General features: G+C 31.6%; 1 protein-coding gene across 2 annotated transcripts in view; it reads left to right on the forward strand.

Moving 5' to 3' along the window:
- p130CAS (Serine_rich_CAS and FAT-like_CAS_C domain-containing protein p130CAS) overlaps nt 1–13,154 on the forward strand; it is a 241,731-nt gene that overhangs the window by 167,426 nt on the left and 61,151 nt on the right. The window contains exon 1 of one of the 2 annotated variants that reach the window (XM_011051999.2): nt 4,872–5,606. The exons of the other annotated variant lie outside the window; for it this stretch is intronic. Coding sequence (XP_011050301.1) covers nt 5,562–5,606 — 45 coding nt within the window. The 5' untranslated portion in view covers nt 4,872–5,561. Of the gene's footprint in view, nt 1–4,871; nt 5,607–13,154 lie in introns of those variants that run through there. 2 annotated transcript variants of the gene reach the window in all.

Genomic DNA, 13,154 nt, shown 5'->3' on the forward strand with positions numbered 1-13,154 from the left:
TTTACAAAATAATAAAAATCTAAATATTTTTGAATAAATATTTTATGTATTCAAAATGACTTATGCAAAATTTTATTGTGATTTATCAATTAGTTACAAAAATTTGAAACAAATAAATTTTTTAAATAATTTCTGCATTGCAATAAAGTCATTTTGAATATTTAAAGTAATTTTTGAATATTTAAACTTAATATTAAAAAATGAAGATTTTTGTCACTATTTTATAATACATTTCCATATATTTTTGTTAGAGGATAGATTAAAAAAAAATATCACTTTTTATTGAAATAACTTTTAATTCAGAAGATAAAGCGTCATTAAATTTGTAAATTTTCTTTTCAATAAGATCTAGAACGATCTGCAATTTCTTCATATTTTTTTTTTATTATTTTGAAATATTTATCTTACCTCCTTAAATCTAAAATTATAAGAGACAATTGATTAACAAGTTCTATGTTGATATTCAAATAAATTTTGATTTCGTCTTGATACCTACAGTCTGTAGAATTATAATTTGAAAACTTGTGAAAATGCTAAATCATAAATTGTCAGATGCGGCGACTTTTAATTGCATTTACGCAAGGAAAAGCAATACTCGCGTCTACCGCGACGTCGGGCAACGACCTCCGACATTGACCGAGGTCATTTCAACTCTGTGGCAAGACGAACACCCATGCGACGCATCGTTTTTCAAAGACCGCTTTTGCTTTCTTTTTCCTCACACGCTACCACATACTTTCATACCCTTCCTGAAAACGATCCCTTGCTCATCTAAGAGTTTCCCTTCTGCGGAAAAACAAGAAGATGCGCGGTTTCTTTAGAAAGAAGAATCGTTGAATCCCTCTTTCGTCTTCTGTTTTCCTCCGTCGAGAACGACCATGTTTTATGGATGCACTTCGGGACCTCTCATGATGCCATCGCTTTCTGAATATTTATTCGTTTATTTATTTGATTCGAATTGCTAGAAGCCCACTGGTGTAAAATACATGATATCATTCTCACAAAATATTGCTTCCTATTACAGCTATTATATTGCTCGCACGTTTAAATTTAAATTCATATTACATAGTGCAGCATTTTCAGAAACGCAGAAAACAACATTCGCTTTTATTTTTTTTGAAAACATTTTTTTTAATTTATCACAATAATAATGAAATTGCTTGTTGTATAGCAACGAGATCGATTTTACAGTTTACTTGTTCGGTTGTAATTTACAATCGCTGAGACGAACAGATATGCAAATGGAGAACTGATTTAGAATCACTCATCTATGGAAGTCGACTGTGAATTATTCCGGAAGTTGAGCACTCGACGATGCGAATAAAAGCGATCTCGTTGGCAGAACTCAAGATGTGGGTCATAGAAAGTTGCGCGAGGAAAGTAGCTCGCGATTTTAATTTAAGCTATTGGTTTATGCATGTAAGTTAAGACAAGGAAGAGCAGCCCCTTAGTACATTTCAAAATGAAAATTTTGACTCCAACTCGGCAAATTATTTCGTATTTAAAGTAAAGCACAACGTAAATAAAGTAAAAGATAAGAGAGAAATAATGTAAAAATATAAATCTAAGTGTTCCTAGATATACAAATACAAATAAATTATATATGCAAAGTGATGAAAATATGTTGCTCGAGATAAAATATTTTATTTTATATCAGGCAATAAAAATAGTTTATTAACGTATTTACATATATGCTTCTAAAATTTCTATTAAAGATATATATATATATATATATATATATATATATATATATATCTTTAAAGAATATATGCATATAAAATTTCTTTGATTTCTCTATCTTTGTAGCTACCTAATAATACATCGACATTAATAAGCAAAGTACTATGTAGTTATGGCGTTGCAATGTATGAAGAGGCATATCGCTAAGAGATTATTAGGTGTGCTTTGATGCAAATATTCTTATCAGATAAAAGAATAAAAAATAATGCATCTTAAGAAGAAAAACGCTTTCTGATTGCATTGATTTGTAAATCAAGATTTATTTGCAAAATTGTTATAGCGCTCTCTCTCTCTCTCTCTCTCTCTCTCTCTCTCTCTCTCTCTCTCTCTCTATTAACATAAACTCTCTATTAATTCAATAGGCGAGGTTTTATGAATCAGCATTTATTCATTCGATTAGCTTTAATTTTGACGACCAATGAATTAACCATTTTTAATAAATGTGTGACGTAGACGAAGTCAAGCTAAGAGAAGTGACTAATATGGCATGAATGGGATATTTATATTGCGGTCTTATATTGCGTCACAGAATTCGTACATTCTCTCGTTAGTGGAAAGCATCGACTCATTCTAGTAAAAAACATCACGAAGACGTCATCTGACATTGACGTTAATGGAGCTTCATTCATTGTGACTCATATCTTGTATGATGTAGCCAGTTTACTTATCGCTATTTTAAACAGGTGCGGCATGTGGAAATTCCGCTTCGCTGTTAGTCAATTTTTAATGCTCTTATCCAAAATTTACCTTTTTACTAGTAATCTTTTATTAAAAATTCAAATTTGTTTAATGGTTATTAAATGTAGAAAATATTTATAATATATTTTAAATTATTATTAAATACGTTGACGCGTGCGCGCCATTACATATTATTCCTCGAAATATTATAACAAACTTTATGCCTTACATGATAGTAATAATAATAAACAGCATAAAAAGATGAAATTAAGATAAAATTTAAATGGCGTGAAAATTTCGTCGCGCTGTTAATTGATTTTTAACGTTCTTATCCAAAATTTATATTTTATTTCTTATCTTAATCTTGCTTTTAACCTTATTTTAACACGACTTTTATTATTGTTATACAATATTATTACAATGGCCAACGCAATTTAATAATAATGTAATACAAATACAATATAAATATTTTCTACATTTAATGAATATATTATCTCTATCAAACAAGTTTGAATTTTTAATATAATTAATTTTACGCATAATTTATGCGTGTAATATTATTGTAACACATTTATTTTAATTTTCCACTGTATTTTCTGCAGGCATTGTGAAATTCATTTTGCATGTAAAACATTTTGTCGCAAACATTTAAATTAACTATTTAATTCTCCTAATGGTTGTCTGTAATTACAGAATTTAAATGTTATTTAAAATTCAATACGTAAATTAACACATGCAAAATCTTGAATGAAAATTTATAGAGGTGATAACACATTTTATTGTTAACACGATCTATTGTACGGAGTTTTCGTAAATTTTTCCAACTATTCGACGGATGCTCGGTGAAATGGCGCGAAATATATATTATCTTTATTCTCGCCTCAGTTTCTGACATTTCGAAACATTCTGTGGAGATGGCATGGAAAAGAAAATAATATAATGGGCCACGGTCCTTGGAGGGACCGGTTGACGTAACCGGTCCACTATTTTTAACCGCATCCTTTTGTTTCACTTTGTCCTGGCGCTCCCGCATCTTTATTCGCGTCTTTGCATCTCCTTCCTACACATCCATGTAAAAAAAAAAAAATATTCCATTGTCTTTTTCTTCTTTGTATAGTTATTCAAAACATTTAAGACATTTAGAGTAGATGATATATCTTCATAATATACATATCATCAATACTTTAATTTTTGTTATATAAATAAAATGTGTTACATATAAATTATATAGCGCGTCTATACATTTTTAAACAGAAAAGTTTAAGTCTTTAGGGAAAAGCTTATTAACAAAGAAAAGAAAATAGAGCAATTTTCAAAAATTTGAGCCATTTTTTTATACTGTTTTCGATATTCAACATATAGTAGATTACTCTTGATAAAATTTTTTTGTGCACATCTTGATGAGAAATAGTTGAAGTGTTTTATTGAAAAACATTTTGGACGAGAAATTTTGGAACGAACAGCACAATGTAAACAGCTGACTAAAAAGTGTGGGCAAAAAAGTGGATAAAAAGTGGATAAATTCAAAAATATAATAAACACAGTTAAAAATACAGTTTTCTTGATGAAAGTAGGATAGAAGTAGTCGGAGAGAAAGGAATTTGTCATTTGCAAAACAGCTTTAGATACGATCATTACTTGCGCGACAACCGTTACACGACGAATACAAACGAGAGCGTCGCATACAGAAAGTCGATTTGCAAAGAAAACGCGTGGAATTTCTGTGAACGTATTAACTTAATTTATTCTATATTTTTTACTACTTATATTGTATAATTGCAAAACCAAACCTGAAAAATTGTTTTCTATTTCGTTATAAATTCTCTATAGATTCCTTTCTAAAAAATGATTATTTATATTTTAAGCATGGCTAAATAACTAGAATTGCGAATTTTTATTTTTTCAGAGAAGTTATTCAATCCTTCCGTACTTTCTTTTGAGAGTTACTTATTTAAAAGAAGAAAGTGTATATATATATATATATATATATATATATATATATATATATTAAGTAACCAAACCTCTTTGAAATACAGTATATTTCTAGAATAATTATGATAATATAACATTTTCAGATAATCGTATCTACATAAAATTGAATATCAAATACGAGAAACGTGATTAGAATATATTTTATTAATTATTAACTCCTTTCTATGTTTGCTAATAAAATTGCAAGTAAAAATATATTTATTATTTCCATAATATCTTTATATACATAGATCGTAAAAAATTAAAAATTTATAACTTAATTATAACTTTATTAAATTTATATTTAATTGATGTTATATGAATTTTTCATGTTAGATAACAATATTAATTTCCTAACTCGAAATTGCAATACGAATATAATAAAATTGGTAAAAACGTAACACAAACGAGCAATTAAATACTTCAAAGATTAAAACTAATTTATTAAAAGAAGGGATTAAAACTATGTAATTATTCATTAATATACAATGCATTTCATATTAAACATTTATCAATAAAATCGTCAAACAGACTTTGCATTCATTCTTTAAACTTTCAAGTAAATGTACAAAAAAAAGAAAGGCGGAACCTTGGATGTAACGTTTCCAAAACGGCTGCATTGGCGCGTCCGCATACGCGAGGGGGTTGACAGACGTTCGGCCGTCTCCGTCGGCATTCGGCGATGCTCGGCGCCACTCGGCGGCGCTCGGTCGCGCAGCTACACCGCCCGGAACCGTCAGTCCCGCGCAGACTCTCGAGGTGTGGGTATACGCTTCGCGTCTTGCTACTCTTACTGCCTTTCCGGCGTTTTTCTACGAGTACAAAAAAGAATTCTCGGGATCTGCACGACGCGCACGTTGTTCCGAGCGTCGGTGTAACTCCGGCGAGTATCGCGAGTGAATTAGCGATATCTATATAGTGGCGAAAACGAACGATAGAGAGAAAGGGCGGCGAAAGATAGAGAAAGAGAGAGAGAGAGAAAGAGAAAGAGAGTGAGTGAGAGGAGGACGGTCGGAGTGCGGCTCGTGATCGATCTCATAGTGTGTACGAGCGTCAAGGTGTTTTCTTTCCGCGGCCACCCGTCGCCGATCTCTATTATGTCACCAGCCACGCGTGCCGGTAGACCGCTTTGATTCGAGGTACTTGCAAGGCACGCAATAACGCCCGCCACGATGCTGCCACAGACACCTGACATCATCCCGACTACGTTGAACCAGGTAAGCGGTGGCGGTTGTGACGCGGTGAGGCTGCGGCGATACGTTTGGACCGGAGGCGCCGGTCATGCCGATTGAAGTCGGTTGGAATTTCGGTTGAGTTCAAATCTCCGCAGGACGCTCGACGCCGAAGTCTCCCCCGCGTCTTCGCTTGTGATGATTTTTGCACGAGCTACTTATGATTGAGCGTTTTTAGTTATAAGGTAGTTCGATTTCTGGCGTCATAGGGTCACGTTCTTCGTTCCACACAGCATGAAGTATTTCAGAAATATTTGTAAAATATTGCAAGATTTGAAATATTTTGAAAATTCTTCATGAAATATTTTTAAAATATAAATTGTCCCGAAGAAGTCAAAGTTTTTAAAATATTCTTTTCCTTACAAGATATCTATACAATATTTCTAAAATATTATTGTGAAATATTTCAATACAATGCTTTAAAATGTTCTACAAGTAGTGTTTACAAAATATTTCTGAAATATTTTATTAAAATATTAAAGAAAGAGATTCACGTAAATATTTCATTTTGGCATTTCAAATGTCCTGAGTACGTATTATGGAATTATTCAAAATGGATTCCGATTAGAATTATTTAATTATTTCCTAGATTTTTATTGTGTTTTTTAAAGAAAATTGAGTAATTTCGATCGGAATCCGTTTTGAACAATTCCATAATACGTGCCCTGAACGTTAGAACGCGAGATATCGAAGGAAGTTTATTTTTCAACCTCAGCACATATCTCATTAATATCTTTTATGGCATTGTCACTTGCGATAAAAATTATTTTATTTTGTTCATGCATTTTGCTCTATTCTACTTTTTTCCATAGTAATCCTTCGCCGACATTAAACCAGCTACACGATGCATTTTTTCCTGTTAAATTACTCATATTTTAATAAATTAGTAGAATTTCCACACAGCAGAATTTCAAATAATGCAAATTTCAAGAATTTCAAGAAATTTAAACACAGAAGTTGTAATAATTTATTAAAACGCGAGCAATCCAAACAGGAAAACGTGCATTGTGTGCCGCAAGCTTTTAGACTTTAAAATTTAAAGACATAGTTTTTTTTACTATGAATTGTAATAGATTTAAATCTGTAAAAAAATAAATAAAATATAATCCAACTTCTACGAGAATAAAAACTCGTCATTAAAGCTTTTATATGTATATAAAAATTTTGATAGAACAATATAAAAATCTGTACTAAAGTTTGAAAATCCAAGTTATAGACGAAGGGTGAAAATTTCACAGAAGGTTAATAATAAAACATTTTGAACAACAAGAGATGAATTAAAGGAGTGAGTAGAAAATGGCGTAAATTTTCTTCCGTATGTATTTACGATAACGAGAATTGAACTTATTGGCAGCAAACCGGTTTTAATGACTGGTTTGATTTTCCAAAGCTACTTCGAAGTTTTGCGTTTCGCAGGGTATCTGGAAAAGAGATATTTAACGATATTTCGCGTGAGAGTAGGTTGCCTGAATTCAGCAATTTCTCGCGGCTAAATTATTTCACATTTCCGTTCCGCCACAATTGCGCGCGATTAATCCAGGGAACCCGCATGTATACGGTGTTTAAAGTTCCGTTATACAAGCGGACGTTCCACGCGGTAGAAATTGATTAGCCTCGGTATCCTGTCATGACTCGGCGACATCCGAACAAAATAATCGTCTTAAAATCGCACGTAGACTAGATCGTGATTAAGATCCCGGAAAGAAATAACCGACGATAATAAATGATATTCGCACGCGATACAGCCGCGCGAATATAGGTAATGTTAACCCAAAGCGCGTTTAAACTCTCACATAGTAGATAGTATCTCTATTTTGGCTATTCCGGAAATTTTAATTAAAACTTTGTCCGTTCGCCTGATTCTCACCGCGAAGAAGTTTTGCGTAATCTCGCAACTTTAGAATAGTTGAGCAACTGATATTAATATATTTGTGATGCATCTCAAGAGATGTTGACATCTAAACAAGAATTTGGTTCCTTTAAGATAAGTTTTGTTATGCAGCTTTATCTGAATATAATATGATTTTGTAATACTATGTATAAAATTTTGCGAAAAAGAGAAGTATCCGATGAAATACTAGTAAATTTGAAATTGTTGGAATTCTTCATTTTAATACATTTTTATTTTAGATATACCTATTCCCAGCATTTTAGGGTAAAAAATAGTTTTTTTAGTTTTGATCTATTAATGAAGTGATACAAATGTATCATTTCAAATGTATATATATATATATATATATATATATATATATATATATATATATATACAAATTTTCGAGTTATTAGAGATTGATGATAAAACACGTGTCTGTGCAGACGAAGTCTATATAACTACTACTGCTCTTCACGTTTGGCATAATTCGAGTATTTCTTCGAGTGTCTATGAGGAAATTTAAGTAATCGAATAATACATATGACAGCTTCTATGTCCCTTTTGTATGATGAAAAAGGAATAATAACGAGAAAGGTAGACTATATATGATCGATAATAACCGGAAGGTTTTGCCAAGGTCTGTCTGCCCGCAGCAGACGACGTGACATTGACAACATTGACATTTTATCATGCAAAGTGGCTCGAGTGGTTTATCATCCTTTATGCTGTTCCCTTACACGTGATCTAATGAATTGAGTGGAGATCAGGGTTAAAAAAATGCCTTTCCATAATATACAGGTATCTTTCCCCGACATTGAATTTTTTAGGACAAGGAAGGGGGGAAATTAAATCAGAAAATGTATACATTAATTACAGAAGAAATCTTTTAAGCGGTTTTGTCTGTTTCTTCCATCTTTTAAAATTTACATGAGATTTTTATTTCCGGTTAACGCTCTGATAGTGGTGATGAGTTCATTTGACTCAGTCGATCTCTCTTATGAATTTCAATCTCTTTTATAAATCTCTCTGTCAAAAATGTCAAACAATTCAATGTTTTTTTATGTTACATCTGTAAATTTGAATTATTCTTATTATACTTACTATTTATTCACTGAGAAAAATTATTCATTTGGTTAAATTAATTTATTAAATGAAAATTGACCAACGAAATTAAACACACATGAGTCGAAAACAAATTAATTTAACAAATTAATTTTTTCAATGAAGAATGTATGCATTTAAGTCAATATTACATTTAACTTAAATACATACATTCTCCAATGAAAGAAATAAAGACAAGTAAATTAATTTAGTCAAATGAATAATTTTTTAGTATTCTTATTATTCTTACGTACTTACAATTAGTATTATTTATTTTTTTATACGAATTATGTCACTTTGCTTGAAATTAATTAGCATGTTAATTAATATAAATTTAATAGGCCTTATAGCATTAGTAACTATGTTATAAATTTTGATGGCAGTTCCGAAGGATTAAGTCTGAAATTGTTTGAAAAGAAAAGGATCAGATATAATTTTCAGGAAGCTTATCGGGTGGCTCTCAGGTGGATCGCAAATCGATAATCCTTTATCGATAAATTATTGAAAGACAACGTGGAATATTCCTTCGCGATAGAGACTCATTGATCATCTCACTGCTGAGTTTATTCTTATATAATCGAGAATGATTTTCCGAGAGTGTGTCACGTGAGTCGAAATCGATTTGTGCGATAATTACATTTTGAGTAATAAATAGCAAACGTGGTATTGAAATTTGCCACAATGTGTTTGAATCAAGCGTGCCAAAATTGCTGTAATTGTTGCGAAACAATTGTGGCATACATTTTTCACTTATCGCCGAAGCTGTCGATTTCGAAATACCGATCGGTTGCCCCAGACCGAATTTCGCCAGGTCAGAAATTAAAATCGTGCAACAACAACATGACGTGACGTATTATGCAAAATTAAATGATAAACAAATGTAAACTCTAGAGTGCAATTTACTTAACTCTACAAATTTACTCTACTAATTTACTGCATTTGCTCTACAAATACTTTAAAGTATTTAATTGATCAATTAAAAGGAAATAAATTTATTAATTAATCAATCAAAGAATTTTTCAAAACATTTATAGCATTATGAATGAATAGTATAATCTTAATTCTGAAAATCCATGATTATTCTTTTAATAAGCTCTTTTTCCAAAAACTCGTCTTTCGTCATAAAAATAATTAATCTTGTTGATTTCAAGAAAAACAATTTTGATATTATATTGCCGATGCAAAAATTTATATATAGACTTAAATCTAAAGAATGTTAAATGAAGGCGATCTATTGATAGAGATTTTATTTTAATAATCTCTTATTTTTTTTATGAAACGGAATTGTCGGTGAATTAAATTTTAATCAGAATTTCAAACAAGTTTCTCGCACGAGACGACCGGGCCGGTTTCTTGCGCTCGTTCGTGCGAGTGGCATTGACTTTTCCGCGTATTCCCGATGAGTCGTGAGAAAAGGCATAGCACGTTTCACCACGTCTGTTTGTCCACGTATGATTTCGTCGTAGGTGCCTCCTCTTGTGAGACCGCGCGCTGTTCCGCTCAGGTTTATCATTCGTGGAAGGTGCATGACGTACTCCACGAGAGAATTCTTGAGGCGGACCTTATCGATTGTTTCGAAAGCCAATGTTAAACAAGGCAACACCTCGTGCGCACGACGGTGCCTACGGAGATACACGGTCGCAATCGTGCGGAACGTCGATCGTAATAATTATCTTGTTGAGTCATTAGTCGGCGAGTTTTTGATTTAGTCAATGCCGCTTTTTCATCTAAAGATTACGATAGTTTCATTTTGAACTAAACTAGATGTTTCTTATGGATTTTGAATGCTGAAAATAATGCCGCAAATAAACAAATTCCGACACGTCAGATTTCCCAGATAATTGAGATTTAATGTTAAAAAAATAGCCTTTTTAACGGTATTTTTTTGTAAAGAAGATTATCTTAAAATTCTGATTAAAAATTATGAATGTATTGTTCCTATAAAATTTTTTGTTTCAATATCTTACTTTTTAGCCATGTTGTGAAGGTTTGTCTGGTTCAAAGTAAATTAAAAAGAAAAACATGTTTTTATAAATTATTATGTTATTATGTTTCGTACGTTTAATTTTAGATCGGCAGGTTGAAATAAATATCGAAGATTTATGATTATAGAGTTTCTGCTAATACAGATTAACTTTAATCTCAGTTGAACTTATTGATTCTTATACCTGTTTTCTCCAGTATAGATTAACTTTAATCTCGGTTCAACTTATTTTAGCTTTTTCTAATTTTTAAAATTAAAAAAAGATGAAGAGTAAATTGAACTAAGATTAGAGTTAATCTATACTGATGAAACCGGCATTAGAACAAAAAAAAACTAGAGAGTAAGTTGAACAGAGATTAAAGCTAATCTATATTGATGGAAACGGGCATTAGAACTAGAAAAGGTTGAAGAATAAAAAGTTGAACCGAGATTAAAGTCACTCTGCCTTAGTGGAAACGAGCATTAACGGTTTCATCAGTCTCACAGTTGATTCTAACAATCGCCACGTCTATTTGCAAAATGGTTGTTACATTATCGGCCTTCCGGACCATCAACATAATCGACGACGCGACTATACAAGCCGAGATACAAGCTATTTCTGTGACTAGTCAAGTTCTTCCATTTAATGACGGTACCTTATGAAGTTGCTAGACATACGAACACTGGCAAGACGAGATTAATCCCGCGCGACCACTCCCATGTTGAAGATTAAGGATGATATTTGCAGAAACGATTACATTTAGCGCAGTATTAGCGCATTGCGATGATAGCGTTACGCTTACCGTTGGCATTCTCATAATCGCGCGACTCCATCATGCATGTTCTATGCAAATACCGCTTTATGCAAACGACATCGATGCCACGGTCTTCAGAAACTGCAAGTCGACCTCATAGCGAATAATGCATTGTTGCGAGATTAAACGCGTCAGGAACGCACCGCCAGAATTAAACCTTTTCCAACAGAAATGTGCAGAGAATCTGCAAATACATAGTTCTCGTGTTATAAATGACAGAGAGATACAGGCAAGTAATGTGATACACATGACTTTAATATAGTTTTAAAATAAAGCTACAAATGTTGAAGATATTATATTATGTCTATTAAGAAGTTTCCGTATAAATATGAATAAAGATTGTGTGATCAAGAAACGTATTTTGTATCGGAATTGTACTTGTAGTAACAATAATATTATTACAATACATATACTGAGAAAAATGGTTTGGTTGAAAATGGATAAACTAGAAGATTTTGATTAAGTCAATCAGAATTTCGGTTATCTCAACTAGAATTTTCTAATTAAATTTACTAAAATTCTAGTCGAGATAAAAGGAATTCTGATTTAATCAGAATGTTCTGGTTTGTCCATTTTCAACCAAACCATTTTTCTCAGTGTAATTTATACAATAATATTAGTATTACATAATAACATAGAATTGCTAAACGCTAGCGTGTTTTTTTCCTTCGGAAGGAGAAAACTTTCCGGAAAAAAATATAATAATTGCTTAGATGTTCTTAATGTCGTGAGAAATGGGATGCAAAATAACATTTTAATATAGTACAGGCGTGAGAAAAGAATTCAGGATCGTTTGTGCGATTAGGAAAACGGAGAACAGAGAATTTGTAATGATTGTAGATTTGATATCTTCCACGTAAGGTGTTATGTATGGTATTATGTTTATGATCAAGTTACGCGTTGATGTTATCGCTAAACTTCCAGATACATCATTAGGTGTACTATCCAATGTCGTGGTCTAGGTGAACCTTCAAAATAAAGCGAGTATTGAAAAAGAGCGTTATTGAGAGATTTAAATTCATGTTTTTCGTAAATATAGTTTGTTTTATTTGTTTAAATATAGTTTATATTTATTATTTAAAATGTTTCGTAAAAATATTGACATTATATATATTGCACTATATTTTTCTGTAAAATACGTCGATGAGCTATATAAAAATATATTTTAAAAAATAATATTTATTATTTCCAAATTATAATATCTGAAAATTTGTATATATACGTATGTATATATATATATATAAATTAAATATAATTTTATTTAATTAAATATTTACAAAAAAATATTTATCTTAACGAAAGATATTATATAATTGGCTAGTTAAAACATAATTAAATCTGTAACACGAATAGTTTCAATGGTCGTAAAATATAATGGCTAGTATCATATTTTGTGATTATTCTCGACATATTTATATATCCTTTATTGTCGATAGAAACTATATCCAACGCGGAAACTGAAATATCCAGCTTTGGCTCTTGAATCTTGAGTGTATCTATCTCTCCACGTATAATATATTTTTATAATCTTGAAACTAGTTTAAACGGGATGCGTTACACTTGATAAGATTTTTCGAAAGATTACTTGCGCCCGTAATCTAGTCAACTATGTGCTTCCTATAACGAAAACGATCGCTTGATTATAACTGTCGTAAAAGCATCGTAATAGGTATATTCATCTATGACTCGTGATAATGATCGATCGATCGATCGATATACGCATCGTACCGTAGATATTAAGGCGGAGCGGAATCGTCCCGCTCTGAAATTAAATTTTAGAA

This window comes from Acromyrmex echinatior, chromosome 2, assembly GCF_024713525.1.
Source record: "Acromyrmex echinatior isolate Ae372 chromosome 2, ASM2471352v2, whole genome shotgun sequence".
NCBI lineage: Eukaryota > Metazoa > Arthropoda > Insecta > Hymenoptera > Formicidae > Acromyrmex > Acromyrmex echinatior.